Genomic DNA, 24,143 nt, shown 5'->3' with positions numbered 1-24,143 from the left:
CACGTGTTAAAGATTATCCTACCAGATGTCTGTCCACCCCTGCACAAAGACCCATGTGAGGCCAAGGTGCGTGATTTCTTTTGACTGAATGCTTGCTTTGCTTGCTCCAGAAGCACCAGTTTGGAGCCTTTATTAAAGGTAACTGATTTCAAAAGGACAACTGTATCCAAGGCACTATGGTAGTGCAATGCAAACCATGGCAGCATTTGGAGAGCACTCCTTTGAGGTCGTCTGTTAGCCATCCACATCTTAATCAGTTTCGGGTTTCTAGTGATAACATTTATCTAACTAAAAACTTTTATTTGCTGCCCTGGCTCTTAAGGACTGGTAAAGGACAGGAAATATATTCAGCCATGCAGAATCTGCTTAAATCAGCTTGCCCAAGGAGCACTGCCTGGCTTTGGGAGAAAGTGACTTACAGTCTCAGAAACTTGTGCCAGCCAATCTTACTGACTTTTGCCCTGAAAGTTGTAGAACTGAAAAGGCTTAAAAAATATATATAAAAAATAAATTAAAAAATTGAGTGATTAAAGGGGGAGAGGAGGCTAGGAGGCTAAAATAATTAAAACCCAAAAAGCTTACACTTCTGTAATTTGTTTGGGCTGCACAAAGCCATTAGGACTGAACTGGAGTGATACAGAGAGGCCACAATATTGTTTTACTTGTTCCTGCTAAAAAAGGCAGTAGTTTGACAGGGAAAAAGGAGTAAAACATCAAGCTGTTTCACAGGCTAGCATGTGTTTTGACTTTGTGTATCCCTGTTCTTAGATCAGGCAAGATGAGGACAGGAGGCTGCCCAGCTACAGGAAAGGAGACTTCTTCCACTAGCTGGATAGAGAAACAGAGGATTGACAGGTAAAATTTCAGAGAGACATGACTTTAAAACCTTGCTAAAAACTTTTAAAAATCAATTTGGTTGTAAGACAAAACCAGCACTGGGGTGCCCTAGGCTCGCCTCAGTCCAAAGCTATGGAAGGCTGCATGTTTATAGGACTTTTCTTTCCTGGACCAGCTCTCTGAAAACACACAGTCCAGGTAAACATTACACCCTTAGAGCACCACACACAGAACAAAGCAATTCATTTTTGTTACCTCTGTGCTCGAAGGACTTGACTGCAGGCTATAATCTAGTGTTAAGAACCTCGGTATCATCAGTCCTCTGAGTGAGAAACAAAACTGGTCAAATCCTGTAAATAGTGCTGTGAATGTTTAAATATTGTAGAATTGCAATTATAACTTGAATGAGGTTGTGTTCAGCTCTGTGGAGAAAGCCTCCTAAAGGCTGCTTTCCATGTGCCCTAAGCATTTGTTTGTATCCACTAATGCATGCATGAGACAAAACGGCATGTTGAACATGAACAGATTTAGATTCCATTTAGTGAATTTGGCCTTACGTGCATTACTTTTTCTGAAGGTAAGTGACAGACGGAGGTAAAACAGTAAGTGCCTGTAAATAAAATCAGAGCTACTTTCCTATAAATTTCCAAAGAGAATATGCCAAAAAGTAAATGAGTATCAGCTGTGATTCTCTTACATATAGGGAGACATGCACACTATATTAAATAGAGGATTTGTGCTAAGATTTAATATACTTTGTCTCCCAGTATTCTGAGCACATCAAGATACAGGCTCTGATTTTGTTGGAAGGTTTTCCAAATAGAAATATGATACTTGCACTTACTGTATTTTATTTACATTTTACAGAATCCTGAAGAATACAGTCTTATTTATGGAGATGTTGTTTGGCATATACAGACATCACAGAATTTTCTCTAAGGTAAGCTCATGTATCTCACCAGAACCTATTGTGAGGAGCTGAAAAAAGCCATTCTCAGTCTTAAGAAAACTCTATATCAGTATGTGATTGCAAATGAGCATTAAATATAGAGCTGCTATGGTTTTTGGCTGCCACAACCTACTCACTGTTGATATTCTGTGTTTTGTATGTACAGTTCCTGACGCAAAGCATTTAGCAAAAATCTTTTTCAAAGATCTGAAGAATTTATACATATTGTAGTTGTGCTACCAAATACATTTAAGCAGGGTGTAGGGGCACAAAAGTGATGCAGCTCAGTAAGCAGCCTGCAGACTTACCAGGCCAGGGTTTCAGATTCTTTGGAAATGACTCTGCTCTTCCAACCTCTGCACCTTCAAACCTTTCTTCCGTAACTCTACATATTTACTTCGTTGTACTTCTAACTTTTGATTTAATATTAATAATTAATATTGCCAAAAAATAGTGGGAAGGTAATGGAGAGTGCCGATGTGCTGACCAGAGTCCATCACAGTCAATGATAATTAGCTGTTAATCTTGTTGGACTTTTGTCTCAGAAATGCATCATTTTTCAGAAAGTGATTGAAAACACTTTCTATTAATTATATAGTAAAATGATGTAATTGAATAAATTAGACTGTAGATTCTTTAACACAGAAATTTTCTTTCACATGAACCTACTAAGAGACTCTTTGATTCTGACAAAATTTTGACTGAATTTGAAACACATTCAAGTAGTAATGATTAGCATTCAGCTTTTACTACAAACACACGCTTCCTACCAGTATGCCACTTAACGGAGCCAAGCGCTAAGCCATTTGGGCATCCAGCTCTGTGAATAGCTGCTTGCAGTGCCGAGCCTGTCAGTGGCCAGCAAGGACTCTTATTGTTTCAGTTATTCTAATTTCTAAAATGCATCTAACCATATCACATGGACAGCGTGTGGCTGAAACACAAACATGCTTCTCTACCCACTCACCTTAGCTGAACTGCAGCTGCTCCCTTCTCCAGCACAGTGATGAATTCATCACTGTTCCCACTGCCAGTGAATGGATCTGCCTCCGACCCACCTCCAGCCTTCTATTTTTGGGGCAGCCCACTCTAAACCTTGCCAAACGTGAAATTGCTAAGGATTTGCAAAATTAACCACAGGCATTGGACTGTTAAATTCAACCAAATGAAACACTTGGGAGTCTTGAACCAAAAATCACCTAACATTGCTAGGTTTTACAATGGTTTCAGATAAAAGCTTCTATTAACATAGTGTTATCAGTGAATGCTGTCCCATGGCAGAAGGTGTCAGCGTCAATGCAGGTTGTTAGAACTGCCCCACCCACCTTTACATATAGCTGCAACTGCAGGTCTCCCAAAAACATTGTCAGCTGGCAGTTTGGGAGATGGAGGGGACCTCAGCTTGCTGTATAATAACAATACTGGGAAAAAAATTACTCTAAGTTCTTCCACTCCCTGGCTATGCTTCCCTCCGGAACCTGCCCAGCCAGCCTGTCTCATAGGCCAGCTCTTTTGTGGGTATTTGCCCACAAGGAAGTTTATCAGGACCACTACAGCATTTCCCACGGCCCAGCTAGGACCTCTGTAGGTGACTGGGACTTGGAAAACACCCCCTTTTAGTCTGATTTCACTTTCTGTAATTAAATTATTCTTTGTAGCATATTTTAAAGGCATACATGCAAAAAACAAGAGCTCTATGTTTTCCCCATTAAGGCATACGTTAACAGCATCATCAACACCATTCCTTCTCCTCAGCCCAAGGACAACTACCACACCAAGGCTCTGGCCACAGTGGTGGTGTTCCCCTGTAAAATGGCATTTCTTGCTCACAAGGCTGCTGCCTAAACACCAGCCACATATTTATTTCCGCCACTATCCACCTATCTGTCCAGTTATCTTCTTTTGTTTCATATGTTTAATTTTAAACCTAATGTCAAAACTCTGACTATAAAATGAAATACATTTTGTTTAAAATACTGTGGGCAATTTTTATAGAACATCCTTTTGAAAAAAAAAAAGTGCAGAGATCAATTTTTTTAAGTCCATCCCGCAGGCACCATCATTTAATTATGAGTGAGACATAAATTATGCATTTACACATTGTTGCATTTTCTATAAAATGGTGTGGAGATTTTTTTTGTAGTTTTTGGAACTCTCTCTTTCTTCCTGGGGGCACTTTGGAGGGAAAAAAAAACTGCTGCAGGCTATACATTGATGAAAAAATTAGCATTTATCAGTATAACACCATTATGAGACCAGCATGGCACTAACATACACAAAATCTAAATCTATTTTTCTGCTTAGACTTAGGAAAACCTGAAAGACTGTGATCTCACCAGGCAGAAAATGTCTCCTTGCAGTATAAGCACTAAAGGTAATTGGGCAGAAGCAAATAATTTGCATATAATTGAACAAGAAATAACATTAAGGAAAAAAAAAAACACACCAGCATCTAGATGAGCCAGCACTCAAAGGCCATTACCTGCACTGAATTCAACCGGCAGTATCCGTTCAAAGGAAACCTAATAACGTGGGTAGGGTCCTGGTTCCAGCCTGCGTTTACGGAGTTGCACATGACGTCCCCGGTCTCAGGGAAGATCTCTTCTATTAAAGCTTTCTCCCCACTCAATGCAATTCTTTCCCCCAGATCTGGAGTCACTCTTACAACCAAGCAGTCACAAGGCTGGAAATGTTTCCTTTGTTCTTTCTCTTGTTTCCATCGTTCAAGTTCCTTAATCATTGGCTGCAGCTGGTAATACTTTGCTTCTTCATATAAAAGATTAAAGTCCTGGGAAAAAAAAAAAAAAAAAAGAAAAGAAACTAGAAATGCTTATAGTTCTCTTTTAAAAATGAGTATTGTTCCTGTTTGACCTACTTAGGCTTATGTATTGTCAGCAAGAGTGCAAAGGCAACAGGTATCCATATACTTTGTCTTCGTCTAACACCTACACAGAAAACCACACAGTGTGTTACTGTTGAATTTATTCAAGCTGACCGTGAAGTTCCCATTGCACTGAATTATTCTTTCATTTATTATCCCACAAGCTCAATGCCAGAAGGCTTTACTTTTGGATTAAGAAATCAAAATAACTGGTTGCAGTAAGCAAAGCCTGCTGATGTAAGAGAAGATGTCCTGAGCCCTAATCTTCACTTGGCCTCACATATTCACTTCTGATTTTACAACAGAATTTCTTGGGCTGTGCTGTCATCCCTCACATACGTGTTACAAGATGGAGATGTCAGTTCAGCTTCTCACTTCTCACCTGTCTTTGTCACATTTGAAATTCAGCTGCAGAAGCTCAGCTGCTCCCTATGTGATTATTCACGTATTTAAAGCACACTTTGGAGCTCAGCAAATTATACTGATGTAGTGACCATCCCAGTGGCTGGGAGCTCAGCTGTGTACTCCAACAACTTGAAAGAAAGTGTTCTTTCCAGCCAGTTTGCCATAACCTAACCTGGGCCCTTGGGCAATTCGAATTCCCAATCTGATCCAATTCCCAGTTAATTGACTGAGATGTCTCCTGCACGTGCTCATTAATAACTTTTCACCAGATTTCCAACAGATCTTCTCACCTCAGCTTAAATGCAAGAGTGCACACTGAGGAGCAGGGTGGCAGCAGCCCCCCAGGCCCGAAGCAGTCACAGCAGTGCCATCAGACTGAGCCAGAGAAGAACGAGGGGGGGAAGCATGTGGGGCTGGTTTGCTTACGCCAGCCCTGCTGCCTCCTTCAGCTTCCTGAAGGGAAGAGGAGCAGCAGAGGCACAGCACCAGCTCCTCTGTGAAGACCTTCTGTTTGCTTCCTCTGGCTCTTCTGCCCACTCACAGATGGAAATATTGTGTGGTTTGTACATGGTGCGACTTCTGGGAGCGTGCTGTGGGTTAACACCTGGACATAAAGGCCAGTTCTCTACCACAGCATGAGAAGGAAATGAAAATTCATGAGTAAAATTATTGGAATTGCTTAGGCTGGGAAGAAGGGAATGACAATAAGTTATCAGGAAATGGGCATCAAAATTACGTAAAAACTAACATGTAGCACTTCTCCAGAACTCAAGGAAGAAAGAGAATCAAAAGCCCTTGAATATATAGCACGAGGTGCAACTTTTCATAGCGGCATGGAATTAACCTGTAAAATCTTCTGCTGCAGGATATTATTATTGAACCAAAGCAGTTAGTTGTGTTCAAATTTGGCACCACAGACCCAGTGCCAGTAGTGGAGCGGTGCTCGTTCACCCCAGGGCTGCCTAGAGCCTGGAGATACATGAATATTAACAATGACACTAGCAAGGTTATCACGTTACAAAAGGGACATCCGATCCTTTACATCTCTTTGATGTCTGTTAGGGCTGGGACAATATGTACATCAGTAGTGGAGAAAAAAGGACTGCAGAAGGCACTGGGGTGATAAGAGCAAGTGTGAAAAAATGAGGGCAACAAACACACCCAAGAGAAGAAGCCAGAAGATGAAAAACAACAGGAAGATTAAAGAAGAAATCATACAGGAAGCATGCTGCACATAAACTGGAGTTAGCACCTAGCCAGCCAGAGAGGTGTGGATACTACCTGCATCACCTGGTGTCAGGTAAGAGAGTGCCAGCCCCAAAATCCCATCCCTTGTAATACCAGCCCAGGACCCAGAGGAAGGTATTTTTGCCCCCCCCAAATCAGCATGCTCTGCTGAACCATTACTGCTTGCTTCTCTCCACCTGTGCAGCTCCCTGCTCACTGGACATGGGATCGGTGACCTCTGCCCCAAACTTTTTGAATTCTTCATGCAGGACATGGAAACAACTGAGTCCCCCACATAGCTCTTTGTTGCAGAGGATTTTTTTGCAAGGGACCTGTCAGATGTTTATTGTGGATCTGCTGGTCCCACATACCTCTTTCCTGAGCAAAGGAAAGCACGCAGTGCTAAAGAAAAATGAAACGTAGAGGTGAGCAAGACCATGCAGTGCTCACAAGTCAATGGAACTGTTTCAATAGATCCTGAGAATCTAGTTCTGGAATATTTTTGTTCATGGTCACTATAAAATAACATTATTTGTAGGAGCAATGAATGTGTGTTAACAAGACTCAACAGTTAAACTTAGAAGAGGTGGTACAGCCATATGAAAAAACAGTCCTTCATTTCTGAAAGCAAACGGAGGCATGGCATTCCTCGCGCAGGAGGATGCAAAGCCCACTACATTCATGAGTTTTTTTGACTGACTTCACTGGGCTTTGGGCTAGGTTGTGGGATCCCAAATCACGGGAGTTCAGCAGTCCCGCAGCCCCAGCCATAACAGTAATGCCATAAAGCAAACACAATCAGGATTACACCATCCCCTCTTCCCCCACAGCTATCTACTAGCCCACCACATGAAACACAACTCTTTAGTAACTCCTGCTAATCATCATTTGTTCTACAATAAACCAGACAAATTCTGGTATCATTTTGTGGTAAGACAGTGACCAGTTTTCAAACGAAAAAGCTCTTCCCCATCTGTCCCCAGAGTGATGCAGGTACCCTTCTGCTTCCTGTAACTGGAAATCTGGCATTTCTGCACTGAGCAGCTCAAGCACCACTAAGGAAATTGACATTGTATTCGCAAAACGAGGAAAGAAAGTATGAGTGGCTCAAAGTGCGGGGTCTAATTCTCTAAAAGCTCATGCTTGGGCAGAATAATGGACTCAACATGCTTATTAATACACTGTCTTCTCATGCAGGTTTTATAAGCCATTCAGAGAACTGTGCAGCTGGACCAGAAGTGGTGCTCAGCTCTGGACTGTCTACACAACATGCTCAGGATGCTCAGGTAACACTGACACATATTTCCTTGCACCACAGATTTAAAAAAAAAAAAATCATACCCAGATGACTTGCAAATGTTTAACACAAAATATCAAGTACAAGAATTTAACCACGAGGCACCCCTGCCAAGAAGGTGCCACAGGAGCTGCAAGAAAAAAAATTTCCATGCTGCTCATTTGGATAAGTTACCAAGGGCAGATGCAGACACGAATCTTCTTAGACCTATCCAAAAAAGGCACATTTCACTGAAACAGGAACAGGAGTAGCTACAGGCTGTTAACTGCTTAGCACAGTGGCAAAGTGCACACTGTTTTGTTGAAACTCAGCCTCAGAGCAGCCTGGTACAGCTTCTGTCCCAGGCGTATGATGATGGATGCATACATCCTCTCTCTTTTTCTCATAGAGGCTCCGGCACCCCTGGACAGTACCCGTTAATAGCACAGTTTTGCCAAGCAGCCCGCAGCATCCCGGAACAGATTTTGCATGGTATTCAGGAGCTCCTCGTCCTGCAGGACAAGGTTTCCCATCCCCAAGTCCCTGCTAGCTGTGGTGTGGCTATTGTGAACCCTCAGCAGCACCATGACCCTTCAGCTTCTCATGGCTGTGGTAGGAGTTAGTGGGGAAGTTCTGTCCAGTGACCTGGAAGAGGGAGCTTATAGCCAGACACGATCCCCACAGCCTTTCTCCATCCTCAAACTCTGGACTGCATTTAAATCTCAGGAGAAAGATCAACAGATTGTTCAAACATGCAGCCTTTTGGCTTACACAAAATTGTTTTCTAAGCATGATTTGGTAGAAAAGCTTTTTTTTTTTTTTTTTTTTTTTTTTTTCTGGGGGATTTCGTGTTGGCTAAATTCAGCAGTCACCTCTGATAAGTGTCACATCTTCCTGTGGAGGAGACAGGAAGTGTGATTTCAAGGCAAGTTGTGCTATTTTGACATCAATGCCAGCGTGTCAGTAAAGATCTACTAATTACAAGCAGAGACAGCCAACAGAAACTGCAAAACCATGTCTTGCATGAACCTGATGCTAGAGATTCTTTACTTCTGTACCTCATATTGACTCCTGAGCGGGCTGAAATAGCTCCTTCTACTCATTTTTCACTTGTTATTCTTTGTTTACATGAAACTGTCATCCTGACTCAACATTTCTTTTATATTTTAGTGCTGGGAAGATCTGCCTTCTGAATATGAGAGCAAGTTGCTCACTTCTACTATGACAACCGTGCTGTTTGCTAAGGTCAGTCTGAGAGCACTTAAAACTAGACAGGCATGCTAATTGAAGAGCTGTATTAATAAAACAGAGTGCCAGCTTTGTGCTCCTGGCCCTACAGATGACCTCTATAACCCATGTGAAACTCAAATGTCCTCTGCATTTGTGCTCTTCCCCTTCTTAAGATCAAATAATGATATACACATTGCCTACACCTATTTTTGTTGGAAGATCTCTAAGAAGGGAGTGAGTCTCAAATAAGTAGGTACAGCGTGGTCCTGGTTTTGTGTGAAGGTATTTTGCCATTAAAGGGGACAGATGGCGGTCATAAATGTTTTGGATAAACGCCTCTGATGGGGGGAGTCAAGGCAGATATTTGGGCTGCACAGGAGGGTCAGCTCCTCTGCCAGAGATGCCCTAAGCCTGCAGCACGGCAGACCCGCGGTGCTGGCTCCACGCTTTGCTTGAGGACATTTGTCACCCACAGTGGAGTGACCCGTGCATGGGGCTGAGCCTGAGCTGTAGGCAGCTCCTGACCACTTGCCATCACCTCATTCGGCACAGGCTGGTTGCAAAGGAGAACCAAGCCAACAGCTCATGGTAATTTCTCAGCATACTTAATGGGGCTTAAAATCCCCCAAGCCCACAAAAATTATATGAACTATTAGAATGTTGCTTTCAGCAGGGAGACCTGTCAGATACTGAACAGTTTCAAGTTCTGGCTTATTAGTAGTTGGAAGTGTAATTAATATTCACTGTAAACACACCAGTCAAACTTGATAATAGAGAATCACTAGCCTAGGAACACATACTCCACTTTCTCTGCATTTCAGTGTTAACTTAGTCTGAAAACAACACTTAAATAGCAAATGCAGTAAGGCTGGTGTGGTACTAACATTCCAAACTTTCCAAAATAACCATCTGAGCAGCAATTCAAGTTGAAAAGCAACTTGGCTAAACCTTGAGGCTAATAAATTGCTTGATTAAATTAAGGGGTAAAAACTAATAAATATTCAAAACACTTGATAATGCTTTGTTTGACATAAAGAACATTTAATGCAAGTCTCACTGGAAAACCTGTCAGGTTTTATACCTTAAATAGAGTTTTGCATTTAGAAACACCAAGTGATTCCATTTGCTGCCTTTGATTATTGTCTTCTGTCACTTTAATCATGCTGGTAAAATTACACGATTTCTGTGAAGTCAAATCCGTTTACAATGCAGTTTTAATACAGCTTTGCAGCGCATTCTTCTATGCATTTTTATTTAGTTACTCCCTACCTAGCAATACTTTGCTTTGTTCTTGAGCCCTCCTTAGCCTGAGGTTTGCTCTAAAGCTCTCAGGGAGGAACCAAATAAAATACAGTTAACCCTATGCAAAGATATGGTCTGGAACAACGGACCGAGTATGGGCACAGCGCCGGCTCTCCCAAGTCTCTCCCAGCCCTGCCAGCGGCTCGCTGTGCAGACAAGTCCTTGGCATCCACTGCCGCTCTCACCTTGAGGCTCTTACCGAATCCTGTTGGTTTCGTTTTACAGCACTTCTGAAATGTCCTCCTGGGTGCCAGTCAAGGCCATGATCAGCACAAACTACATCTCTTCTACACTCTCTTCTCAGTCCTTGTGCCACCACACTGTCCCAAACACTGCTGCAAAAGCACCTCTCTGGCATTTCATCTGTACCATTTCCCCATACACCCTCTTTACTTGTTCCATCTTGCAACCCACAGGTCTTTAGCTTCACTCCTACCTGCGTGTTTGCTCTTATTTCTCTGTTCTTGCATCCACCCCTGTGTGCTCTGCCTCTCAGCCTGCGTCACAGCACCCTGTGCGCTCCCGAGACCAGTGCCCGAGACAGCCCTTTTGGGCTGGGTCTTCAAAACCACCTGTGAATGCCAAAACTTCTCCCCTGCTTCGTCACGAGATGTATGCTCCCACTGCACAGCGCCTCTGCTCTGCATTAACTTCTAAATGCTCATTTGCTGGTGTCAAATCCAGCTGTACTCCTGATTCAGGCAAAAATGGCTGAGGGCCGTCTGCAGCAAAAGGATCAGCTGTACTCCAAAGCTGAAACCCCACAGCAACCATAAATTTGGAATGACTCAGTAAGGCCTGGCCAAATTACCTTGTCTACTTAGTCCAACGTGAGAAATAAAACCTTACTACCCAGCGCGAGAACGTTCCTTTCCAGTAGCGCTCTGCATTCTCTAGCTCTGAGCGGATCCCCATTAGCACTCGAATTTATTCATCATTTCATCCTGGAGTTAGCTCTTTTGTTGAATCTTGTCATCTAGTTTGGATAGTTTTGTCTTCTAATTTTCATACATAAGGATGACAATGTTGCAAGTTTTGTAAGTGCAAAGCCAAATAAACAAGGCTAGGAGGAGAGGGTTTAAACAATCAGGATTTGCAAAGCAACCCAGCATCATGACTTTATAGAAAGCACATATTGCTCCTTAAAAAACCCTCAATCAATTCCATTTCCCACAAATATTTTGACATTCATAAATTCTGTAAAGGTTACTTGTTGAAATCAAAGTATCTGCATTGGTTGTATCTAACAGAAACCCTCCTGGGTTTGTTTAAGGGTGTTTCTTTTTCATACCACCAAGAAACCGACTGACACAATTTAATTCCTCTAAGTATCAAATTTAAAACATTTTTTTCATGTTCTGAACATTAAATCCTGGTAAGTGCCAGTTGCTGGTGTTGCTTCTTAATTGTTGTTACACCCTGATAAATAAGCTAAAAATGTGAGAAAATACAATTAGTTTAGAAAAACTGATTTAGCCGTAAGCTTCATCGTTTAACTTTTTATGGTATCCATGACAACCATTGGTCCATTTATTAAATAACAGCATCCCTAGTGTAATACACAAGTCCTAAAAATCCTAACAATAAACAGCAACATTTAGTTAAGTGTGTTTAGGTCAAGCACACAACCCAACCTGCTCCAAAATAAATGACAAAATGGGGGGGGGGGGGGTGGAAATAGATGGCAGACTGTAGCTTTCCTTACCTTAAAGTCATCTGGGAGCAGTAGCTTAGATGTCCTTAGGAAGCTTAATATATATCTGAAAATTTCACCATCTCGATCAATGAAATAATGTTGCTTTAAACTGTCCAAGACAATAGGCTCAGTGCCATTAAACAGACGACTTATTCTGAAAAAAGAAAAGAAAAAAGAAATGGGCAAAAGAGACAAAATCTCATTACACCCTCAGGGCTTAAAAACATCCAGCCAATCTAGCTGCATCAATTCAATGTGCATAAGGTAATGCAGTATCTTAATTTGGTGACAAATGCAAACAAGGGCACCAAGACAGACGCCTTAGATGTGTGCACACATGCTCACACAGTGCCTGCCCACAACTGCTCCTAGCACTCAGCTCAGGAATCAGGGCTGCAAATGAGCCTCAGCCCCATCAAGGGAAGTGCCTACAAAGTTCTCACCCTGTGGCTGGCTGGCTAATTTTGGAGAGAACACATCTCACCGGGTACGTTATGCACCCATTCAGCAGGTACTGTGAATGAGAACTGGATGGAGACTCAGAGATGGGCTCCTGGATATGAGCTTCTGCACCAGCTGCACTGCTGTTTTGACCAAAGGCCATCAGAGCATTTCCATGTCAGAAGGAGGGATTCCAGTGCGCTGCCATGAGCTGGATGGCCCCCTCAGAGCTGCATGTTTGGGCACGCCAGCAGCCAGCAGCCAGCAAACCATACAGCATCTGCAGCGCTGCCTGCGGGACCGCAGCCGGAACCAGTGGCTGCGCATCAGTGCCTGGCAGAAACAGCGACGTGGCAACCCCTTCCTGAGCAAAGAAAAGGAGGTGAGACATGTGAGAGCAGAGATCCAGCTGGGTAGGTGTAAGCAGGACCAAAACACCCTATCAGCTGCACCATGCCAGTTTTCTCCACGTCCTGACAGTACGCTGCAGAAAGCAAGCTGGGCATTTGCTGGGCTGCACTTCCTCCCGCCTCTCCCTCCAAATGTCTGGCTTCTTTCAGAAGGCTTTGTCTTCCCATGAGAAATAACCCAGCTGAATATATGTTCTTGAAAGGAAAATCACAGGAGACAGACAGCAACGACCTATTAAGTAATTGAGTCCATCTCTCTGACAGTGCAGCATTGTTCCCAACTGCAGAGTGTCTCGTGTTTCAAAGTCGAGTCTTAAATAACCCTGCCAGTGAGGACTCCACCATTTCCCAGTGAGACTATTCCACAGCCCGCCAGATTTCACTGTCAAGCATCGTCCCTTAGACTCAGCTATGCAATCCCCCAGTATTCCTCGCTGCGACCAGGGCAGGGCTTTTCCCCACTGTGGAAAACGAGCCCACCAACCCCCTGTCCAAGGCAACAGCCGGCACCGCTGGCGAGTTGAGTGGCACGGCCCTGGCTGTGCTCCTGCTTTCCAGCCCCACAGCGAGGGGCATGGGTGAGAGGTGCGAGAGGGCCCCAGCAGGGCTGGGGATGGCGAGCCCCAGGCTGTGTGCTGGAGGGGCTGATGCTCGCAGCTGCCCCGTGCTCACACTCAGCTTGCTTTGGGCTGGGGGGCCTTGCAACACAGGTGAGATTCGCTCTCCGGAGCTGCACTTTGGTCTGATCTTCCAGCTTTTTTATGTAGTTGCAAATTTAATTCATGTGGCACTAAATGAATTTCAAAATGAAATGAGATATCGAGTAAAACTGAACTTAGCAATTCCCCGCTGAACTCAGCTAAAAACCCTTTTCCCCTCTTCTGCAAGTAGCAGGTTTCACTGCCTGCTCTCCTTCCCTCGTGTCTGTGCTAGCGTTTGGCTACTCTGAGTTACTTAAGAGAATAACCAAACAACCTAAACCTTAATTATAATGCATTTATTGTTTTTCTTCAACCTGTAGCTCTTCAACTGTATCAGAACAATCCAGCTCACACTGCAACGCTTAATTTATATAATCGCAAGGTTCGGCGAGCCTCCAGTAATTCATTATTTTCCTTTTTATTGTTATTTGAGGTCTCTTTGCCTGAGACAGCTAAATATATTGCTTGGTACAGCGTTACATTTTAGTCCAGGAGCCAGACAGTTAATTTGTTTCCTTAGACATGCACACGAGCCTGTGTGCTGTTCTGGGTTAGCCTGAAAGCAGCTAGAGCTACTTAACGTTCAGTATGGTAGGTGCAGTTATTAAGTATTTGTGTAGCTACCAAAAGTTTTGAGAACTCATCTTTCCTACTTACTCCGTAAACAAGCTGGGCTGTGGCTCAAACCTCCTCCCTTTCACAGCCCTTTTTCTGTGAAGTCTGCAAACCAAAGCAATGGCTGCTGTTCAGCTCCTTGGTGCATATGAGGGAGGGAAGGTTTGCCAACAAAGAAAGGACGCAGGGAAGACAGGATACAAAATTTTAATAGGCTGCTCTTTAATGTAGTGAAGCATTTTTTTTTTTTTTGGTAATGAAAACAAAACATGAATTTTGAAGCCTTTGTGGAGTGCCCTGAGCTGTATTTCTTCACCAGCAAAATTACTGCTGGGGAAAGAAACTTGCAGAGTGTTGAAAGACTTAACTGCCACCCCAAAAACAGAGTGATGAATAGTTTAAGGATTTATTTGACATTTTAGGGGGCTGCTATGTTCCAAGAACAAGCTTCATTGCAGCAATGTTGTAATGCTGCATGCAGAAAGTGCTCCTGCTTCTCCCTCCTCACCAGTACAAACTGTACCTGCAGTAAGTCTATCAGGAAATGCAACGCTGTGAGAGCACAAAGTGAACCCAACTGACATCTTTGAGGAAATTTTTGCGTGTTGGCTGTACCTGGGCTTTGTGAAGCCATGGACACACAGTGACCGACAGCTCTGCACCCTGATGCGCTCAGTGGATGGGTCCAAGGCTGCATAGCAGACAAGGCCACATGCAAAGAAGTCTGGGAGGGAAATGTGTGCAGGCTGTTGGGACATCAGCGAGTGTAAGGGGACAGGAATGGCTTTGCACTGTGCAAACTTGATGTTCCAGCAGACATTAGGTGCCAGGCTGGCGGGAGGGCTCAGGCTCCCTCCAGCTCATGGTGCAAGCTCCTGAGTTGTGGGGAGCGGCTGCAGCTCTCAGACTGGGCAATGGTCACCCCAAATGATTGCTTTTGTGAGCAGTCTTGGTGCCCTGTACTGGCAGACAAAGTGGGTAATGGCATTTTTTAGGAATTGCTGCTTGCTTATGGCATGTGGGAGTGGTGCTTCCAGGGCTGTCTGTAAAGCAGTGGAAGGCAGAGGAAAACACAGACCAGGCATAAAGAGCTGCACCTAGATCCTACAGAGATGGGTGAGTCTCAGCAGTGACTGCTTCTGCAGTATTCCCACCTTTTGGAAGAGACAATTCACTTCTGCATTTAAAAATGCTTTTATTTTTTTTTTTTCCCCAGATTTAATTTCCAGAGAGCAGACCAAGCCAGGCTCAATCAAAGCAGTCACAAAGCTTGCTTTCCCACTGCCTCCGCCTTCCTGGCCACATCTCACTGTGCTTCCCGCTGTCCTCCCCGTGCGAGGCTCTTCCCAGCCCTGCCTTTCTCCTCCTGAACTGCTCCTGGCCACTGCCCCACGCGTACTGCCCACCCAGACCCTCACAGGGCTCCAGCTCCCGGCCTCCACGACTGCATGCCTCTGTGGGGCCAGGCCAGGAGGGGGCTGGTGCCCGGCCTCACGCTTGGTGGGTCTCCTGGTTCCTCCAGCCCAGCCGGCTGCTCTTCAGCCCTCTTCCCAACATCTAGAACACAACCTGTTGATCCTATTTCTACAATTTCTTTGTGCTTCTGTTGTTTCTGCTGAAGGCTTTTTTTGCCTTTTTCAATAATGTTTAGCCAAAATGCCAGGGGGCAAGTTTCTAGCTTTATACCGATTTCACTATGATATTAAGATCTCCTTTTATTAGATTAAAAACAAACAGCACAGCCAGCCAACCCACAAGGACAAGAGCGCCAGTAAATTCTTTTCTGAGCTCCTTGGACAGGGAAGGAAGCTGTGCGCTGCATTTAAGCATCTACAGACAACCGCTGCTACCCACACACCCCGATAGCTCTCGCTACCATTTTCCATCTGGGGACTCCAGGCTCCCTACAGCGCTTGTCGAAAGGTGAGCACGGGACAGGAGGCTGCACACAGGGCAGCGGATCCAGCCCTGCTGCAGGCCTCACCACACATGATCTCATTGAGAGACTTATCCAGCTCCATCCTGGAGCAGTCAGGGCTTTTTGCTCTCCGGAGCACTCTGTCTTCCCAAGATGCTTGCCGAGCAGCGGCAGTGGAGCCACACAAAGCACATCACGGGTCGGGAGGTTCAGGAGCACTCTGGGAGAGGTGAGGGTTTCTTAGGGGGTACTGCTTACTCTTCTTGGTCCAGTTTAGCTGTTTTCTTGATAGCTCCCTTTTTGAACAGAAAACTGAAGTTCTTTCTTACTAAATCTGGTTCCAGGGGCCAGGAGCACCAAGTACAGTTGGGCTTGGAGGAAAATCAGCAGCATCACTGCGCCAAGCACCCGCAGAGCCTCTGCTCCCGCACCGTGCTGCGGCCCCCGCCACCCGGCCCGTGCTCCTGCCACCAGCGCAGCAACGCTGCGTGAGTGAAACCCTTTATCACAACATTGCACTAAAAGTATTAATTTAAGTAATTACATGATTAATATTTAACCATTCAGTGATATTTTTGTCATTCATAATTCAGTTGTTTGCATTTATTAAAAATTGATTCTGTAGACACTTTTTCTGCCCAATGTCAATTCAGCGGGGAGCGTGCATTTTAGAGAACTGTCATTAAATGTGGCTCTCTTCTAATTTCTTGGGAAGAAAATTATGGGAGAAAAAAGAAAGGCCTGTCAGTGAGCCCCTCCAGCACGTGGCTATGTGCTCTGCTTGGTACCCTCCTCTGTCCCTGCTGCTCCACGCCGACACAGAGCAGGCTGACAGGGGCTCAGTTCCTCTGCTCTGTGCATGGAGGCTGCCGGCTGTGCGTGTCTGCCGGCCACTGTGGAGCTGGAGGAGGAGGCGGTAGCTGTGGGAAATGCGGCAGAGAGGAGGAAGAGGGTTGTTTAGGGCTGGGACAGACCAAGGGGACGAACCTTTGAGCACAACCCGAAACCGCTCCACAGGACATGCTACCAGTGTCCCAGGTGTGCGAGACGAGTCCCGCCACAGCTGCGGAGCAGAAAGGGCTGCTTCTCTTAAATATTTGTTCAAGGTGGGTACAATAGATACTGTTAGCTGCTTTGAGGAGAAAAAACATGCTGTGAACTGGAGCAGAAGTGCTCAAGAGATGGGGGCGTATCACGCTGCATCTGATAGGGCTACCTGGGCAGCTACACAGTTGTCACTGGTCCTGCCACAGGACAGCAGCTTCTGGGAAAGGCAAGCCAGAAGCAGGCAGGGCGGCAGGGCTGTGCGATGCGGGGCTGGTGCCAGGAGGCAGGGCTCCAGCCTGGGACTGCTCAGTGCCACCCACACCAGCACCGCCCGGGGCTGGCAGGGATCTTTATAGCTGCATTTTTCACGTTTCCCATTATTTTTACTGTAAAACCGAGTTGTGTCAGGCTCAGTCAAGGGTTTGTGCACAAGCTCCCAGCAGAGCAAAGCATAATGGAGAGAGCGCCCGTGGCTGCTTTGCCAAAGGACGCAGCCTGTCCAGGCAGTGGGCAGGGGTGGCTGCAAGAGGGACAGGGACAGCCTGCCTGAGAGCCCAAGGGATGTTTTCGGCCTTCTGCCCCGACAGTCACTAGGAGGGAGGACACTAAAACTGTGCCAGGACACATGCCGCCCCGTGCCCGGCACAGCCAGGTTGCATCTACCTGCAGAAGTTTTTCTGACCTGCCTCAGTTTAAAACTTCAGCTCCATACCACGCTTTCACAACCTGCTGCCCAACCAGTGATTTTAAGCCCTTTCTGAGTATGGGAAAATAACGCTAAGGAGAGGCACCGTCTGAAGCAGGGTCTCTGCACACAACCTGGCCGTGTTACACTGCAGAAACACCGCGTGGGCTTCGCCGTTACAGCTCTGCAACAGTTTCTATTATAATCAGAGATAACATCTTGACCACCTCAGATTGCTCCAGGTGCACTCTTGGCTCAGAACATCACACAGCCACGCGGGCCAGGCACAGGTTTCATGTCCCAGGCTTCAAGCCCGGGGAGAGCACCCACGTTTCTCCAGGGCAGCATCAGCCACCAGCACCGTGACGGCACTGCCCAGCCCCGTACACGCACCGATCAGCTCTGGACCCCTCAATGCTGATGGCACAAGCCAGCAACCACAGATACGCAAGTACAAAACTGATCTGTGGGAAACAAATGGAAACACTAAAAGCCTGTAACCCCCCAAATTTTTAACACCACCAGTGTATCTAGTAGTACAGTCCTGTCTTGGCACAGGGATGAATGAGGTAACTCCCAAGGTAACAGGCTTATCCATCTCTAATTGCTGTAACCTTGCATGTCTGCTTTCTAACGTTGGCCCTGGAATGCCATAGGAGTTTTCTGAGCCATGTGCTCACTTCGCAGTGCTTCTGAAGGATATTACACTCATTAACTATTAAGCACCTGAAGGAACTGCAGGATCTGTTACCTAGATTTAATACTTCATATTTTGCTTGAATAGATATTCAGGCTTGGACATCTATTTTTACAACAGATCAGAGCTAGTATCAACATGTATCTTTAAAAGTCAATAATACAGAAAGAACATCATCATCTACCACCCTGAATCATTCGTACAAAGTTCTGGAAGACTTTTTTTTTTTTTTACGCTATCGTAAAAAATTAGCATGTAATAGATCTTGTAGTTAAAACAAAAGTAAGGACAATTATATTTTCAGTTCTCTGTTACCATCAATTCAAGTCCACAGAAACAACAGGTAATAGCCACTAAAATACAAATTGCCTGTTATTTTTGAAATACTGTAAAGTATCCATGGTAATAAGGTTGAGATATTGTGGGTCTTTCACTTCTGTTTGTTGCTAACTGTCTATCTCCACACTTGAGACACTTTTGCAGGTGATTATTTGATATGTAACCTTATGGAAATATATATATATAGATAGATAGATTTTGATAAATTCAATTTTTGTTAAATATGTAGATGCTATTGCCTAATATATAAATTAGCAGTTAAGACAGAAATCAGAAACACTAATCCTGGTTCAGAGGCCAGCCTCTTTTCCTGTGTTAAGGAACTCTCTTGTCAGCCGGGTCGTGCATCAGCGGGGCTGAGCATCCCATCAGGTCCTCAGGGAGGAGGAGGGAGCAGTCACGCAATTATAGGGAACAGACCATCAGCGGAGGAAATCTGGGCTCCAGTGTGCTTTCATTTCCATGCTTTTGATTTCCACCAGGTTTACAATGGTATTAACCCTAAGCCCTTCACCTCGTTGGGAGGCTGGAATTAGGCTCACCAGCACTGGCCACTCATCCCAAATTTATCAGCAGCGTATTTGTTCCCTGAGGGCCTGGTTCTGCCACTCGTCTCCCGTAGAGTAAACAGTTCATGAGTAAAGCACTGCTTAGCCATGAGTAATGGTGGCAGAATCCAGCCCTAAGTCAGGCTAATGATTTTATTTTGCCTTATTAAACTAGCGTTTGTATATTTTAGTGTGTTATTTTAACAGCTATAAAAAGACTTCACTAAACAAACATTTTCTAGTATGTTAATTGCTGTGTTACGAATTCTTTCATTCCGTTCAGCGTATAACCACATTTATAAGCTGGATAAGTAGAGACACATACAGACTGAACGGCACTCATCCTACCTACACATCATAATTCTGCCACATTCATTTCAGTCATCGGTCATGAAATGCATTTGCTGTGCTTAACAAGAAAAAATGTAACTTTCAAATACAGGTACAATTTGCATTTTTCCGTCAAACTTCCCTTGCATGCCACTGACATGGTTCCTCTGGTCCTGTTTATCTTTTGTAACAGAGAAGGTGAAAACCAGCCTCCCATTAAACATAGCGTTTGCATTTGTTCCCTATAGCCTCCGCCAGGCATTAGTCTGTTGGTCATACCTGGGCCAGCAGGCAATGTGCTGGCTTCCTAGCACCCGAGGGCTGCCCAGCTGGGGTCAGCTATGCCAGGGCTCGGGCTGGACGAGGTCCCTGCGGCGACTGGAGCTCAGCCTGTCCTCATCGCCCCCTGAATCCTTGGCATAAAGCTCCATGGGACATGGGCAGACGCCGCTAATTCAGGTATGTGCATTGTGTTGGTACCACCAAACCAAAGCAGCAACAGCGCTGCCATCACTGGGTGAGAGGCCGGGGCTGTGGCAGGTGGTAACTGCCGAGCAGCCCAACGCAGGCAGCACGGCTGCAATTACTGCACTTCAAGCCAGGCCAGTTCTGCCACCCCTAGTCCTAACAATGACTTGGGAGAGTGTGAAGGGCAGAGTCTGGCTGACTTGCACAATTTTAACAGAAGCAACCAAATCATATTACACTATAATACGAACCTTCAAACACAAAACTTGTTACAGGTAAGAGCGAAATATTTTTCTTTCAATGAAATATGCCAAAGTTCAGATAACTGCATAGGAGCTCATACATTGTAGGTAATACTTCTATATCTGGGAATTCATTTCATTTTAAATTGTGGACTTGCATCTGAAATTAAACAAGCACGTTAGCTAAGTTAAGCATGTTAGCTTGATTTCTAGTACTCTTACTTTCTCCAGTATGAAATTCTGGTTACTTTTCCTCTTCTGTCTTCCAATTCATTCTAACTGAACTTTTAACTAAATTGTTAGTGAAGATTAGAAATATTAATAGAAGTTTTTATTACTACATAAAACCTGTGTGTATCGTACAACTGTTGCTGTTGCTCTTATTTGAACCCTGTGAGAGTTCTTGGCCTTTCACGGTTTCTTAGTAGAAAACTTACATTTATTTTAGCCATGAAAACCAATGCAGGAACAAAAGTTCTTTAATTTCAAACAAACTCCCAAACAACCATCGCAATGCTCTCTAGTTTCCCAAAGGTCCCAATCCTGCAAGAACTGCATTTCAGTTCAAACTCTGTGGGAGTTGTGGGCACTCAACAGAATTAAGTTAATACCTGAGAAGATGCACAATTCAAATAAAACATTCCTGCCTATACAAGCCTTTTCTTGCTATTCCTTTAAACATCCCTTTCCTGAAATCATGGCACTATAAAGGACAGGATGAAAAAAGGGGTGCAGCAAATGTCAGACCTCTTCCTTCTTGCCTCACTTACTGTAACTTCAAGTGGGAGCTAACCCAGTATTTTTACTAAGATTTTCAAATCTGACTAGATCTGGGCATTGCTGCCACTAACATCAACCCTGTACAACCGGGCATGCTGGGAGGTTGGCAAACACGCAGATACTGGTTTTATTTTAATATAAATGGGCTAACTCCTTGCTCATTGAAGTCAACAGAGAAACTCCCACTGGATCTCAGTGAAGGCTGAAAAATTTTCAAATGTAACTCATTTACCTTCCAGGGTACAAGCCAGGCCCTCTGCGTCCTTTGCATGTGTGGATGCCATGAAAACAGCACATTTAAGTCCATAGCAGGAGCAAGGAGGGTGGACACTTAAGGTCTGCAGCACCTTTATAAAATGTAAATGGTGACAGCTAACGCACTCGCTTTGGTACCCGCTGCTCATGCAAACTGCTAGAACATGTCATCTGCTCAAACAATATTCCCGCACTTCTGAGCCCAGGGATATGAAAGCTTAGAAACTTTTTTCTGCGATTCTTTTATTTATTTCCAGACCAGCAGGAACAAGTCACCAGACATGGGCTGCCAGGGACCCTACAGCACGGCACTGCCTGAGCTAAGCACAAACTCAAATCTGCCCATGGTGCACATGCCTGCCTCCGCTGTATCAGGATGCTCTCCACTGAAACGAATGGGAACAATACCAGTGTCTGTGGGTATGGATAAATTAACTTTCTGCTTACACGAAACTAAGGCAGTATGGCAACACTGGCAACAGTTGGTGGGCATGCCAGTTTGCTAAAATGGTAATGCTCTTCTCTTGCTGAGAATTATAATATGGAAAAAAACAGCTTATCTTACATTCATCCTCTTTGGTTTTCCTGCAGCCCATCCTTTTGTCCACTAGTGAAGCTATGCTGATTTTGCACAGTCCCAGCATGTAGCACCACTGCAATTACGCTGCTGAACACCTTGTACAACTCACACCACTGCTTGCTTTGGCACAGAGACACTGCAGGCAGTTACAGGCAGACCAAAGGACACAGCTGGCTGCAGTTCTCTACAAGTGAGAGATGGAGTTGCACCCAGTTCTCTCTATCCGCATTTTTGTTGTTACGCTTAAAATGATGACTGCATCATGCTCCTGTTTATTTTTACATTTGATTAAGCTGTACTCAACATATTTTTCCTGGCTCACTTAAAGAAACTGAGCATGTCAAGACCGATCTATTAAAAAGTATTTTTGAAGGGAAAACAACCAACAAAGCCTTATATCCACATCAAGTTAGAAGACTTGGGTAACAGTTTTTGCTGGAGAGCCTGAGCAGTTGGCAGGTGATAGGCAGAACCAGAGTGCAACTTCCAGTAGGTTTTTTTGTTACTGCAGCAAGAAAAGAGTAGGGAAAGAGAAGCAGCTGCACGCCGAGATGTCAGCTGCAAGAGCCCGGTTCTGCAGCCACGTTCCAGAAGAAAAGGGAAGCTCCTGACTTGGGGCTCCGGAGGGAGAACAGGCATGCCACAGGGAGACAGCAATTGATACACCTGCTGCACAGAGGATACTATGGGCTTAAGCTTGGGAAAAACTTGAAAGTAATAAGGAAAGCGTTAACTGTAGGATTCTGATGAGATACTGAAAGCTGAACCTGGCTTTTTTATGTGACTGAGAGAGATTCATTCTTAAATACAATGCTATGGTCATGGGTTTGATTCTGGTCCCAGTGAAGTCAAGGCCAAAACGTCCTTTGACTTAATTGAAAGCAGAAGCCAGCCCCCGCTTTAACCCTTGCATCTGCAAGCAGAATATAACTGGATGTGAACAGAAGAGGAAATGTTTGGAGCTGGTTACAAATCCATGCCTTTTTTTTTTTAACGATTAAAAATCCGTCATTGAATTTTTCTCTCATTCAACAGCACTGTTAAGTACTTCTGGCCTGAGTTCAGTTCTCGTTCCCTCCCAGACAACCCCAGCACAAGCAGAGGGCCCAGTTTCTCTCTATTGTCATCTACTGATTCCCAGGGAGTTCCGCTAGCCGAGTTTGTCCATGAAATCATATGTAAGTTCTGCAATGGCAGAATTTAGGCAGTGGTCTCCAGGAAGGCATACCACGTTCCCCAAATGCCAAAGCTGCAGCCTCTGATGCAAATCATACCGGTACAAGTTGCTGGCATAACATCGTCAACGCAATATGACACCAATGTTAAAAGGAGTCTCTGGTTTTCATTGTCTGCTTTCTTAAGAGAGAGATTTGCTGCTGCAAAAGCTTCTACCAGATCTAAACGGATTACCTGCAGCACTGGTAGCATCTGCTCTCCATTAGGACAGAGGCGTAACGGGAGCCTGCCCTTTGGACTGGGATTCCTTCAGCGTTTCAGCTTTACGGTGCAAATCTCAGTTTCCAATGCTTGCCAACTGATCCTTTCTGAGTCTGACCGAGAGTAACGCTGCAAATGCTGCATAATAGCTTCCCAGCATCCACGTGCAGGATTCCTTTCAGGTATTGCTTTACGTGGTCCTCAGCAGATAAAAAAGCAGGAATTTTAGCCTTTGAACTCATACCATACTACAGTAGAGTGAAATCAACACAGTACACATGACCACTGGAATACCTCTGCTTAGCCTATTTGTCCTGGTGCCCAGCTCTGACAGGCAGGCAGTCGTCACAGTGATTGCATCAATAAGGAATGCAAGAAGTGCACACATGCTAAGCTAAAAGCCATCCTGGCTGGCAAAGCTTCAAGTGAGAGCAAATTAGGTAAAAGCAAAAAACAAATGCAAAATCTCCTAAAATGTTTACACATCGTTTCATTTTTAAGCACCAAAAGATTAAAATACATGCTAATCACAGCAAATGAGGGGAAAGAGTAAGTAATTTGGTGGTTAGAGCACGGAGATGAGAATTTATAACTCTGGAGCTTAACTCCAGCTCTGCAGCTTCTCCCAGCTACAAAGATCATGTCAGGAGAGCCACCATCCTGGTGTAACCCTGTTTGTATCAGTGGAGCTATCCCAGGGATGAGAGTTGCAATACTTACCTGTTTCAGTCACCAGATTACGCATTTACTGTCAGTATGGCACAACTGAACAAGCTGACGTGCTGCAGGGACTAGGCAAATTCATTAATTTGTTATTTTCACCTAACATAGAAACTTGGCAAAATCA

General features: G+C 44.6%; 1 protein-coding gene across 5 annotated transcripts in view; it reads right to left on the bottom strand.

The window, feature by feature from the left end:
• Positions 1 to 24,143, bottom strand: part of KCTD15 (potassium channel tetramerization domain containing 15) — a 43,122-nt gene that overhangs the window by 1,933 nt on the left and 17,046 nt on the right. For all 5 annotated transcript variants that reach the window (XM_082769746.1, XM_082769744.1, XM_082769743.1 and 2 more), the window contains 2 exons: positions 11,813 to 11,957; positions 4,269 to 4,574 (listed from right to left, as the gene is read on the bottom strand). In XM_082769746.1, coding sequence (XP_082625872.1) covers positions 4,269 to 4,574; positions 11,813 to 11,957 — 451 coding nt within the window. The remainder of the gene's footprint in view (positions 1 to 4,268; positions 4,575 to 11,812; positions 11,958 to 24,143) is intronic.

This window comes from Aythya marila, assembly GCF_965140915.1.
Source record: "Aythya marila genome assembly, chromosome: 12".
NCBI lineage: Eukaryota > Metazoa > Chordata > Aves > Anseriformes > Anatidae > Aythya > Aythya marila.
This window is presented reverse-complemented; position numbering and strand designations above follow the sequence as displayed.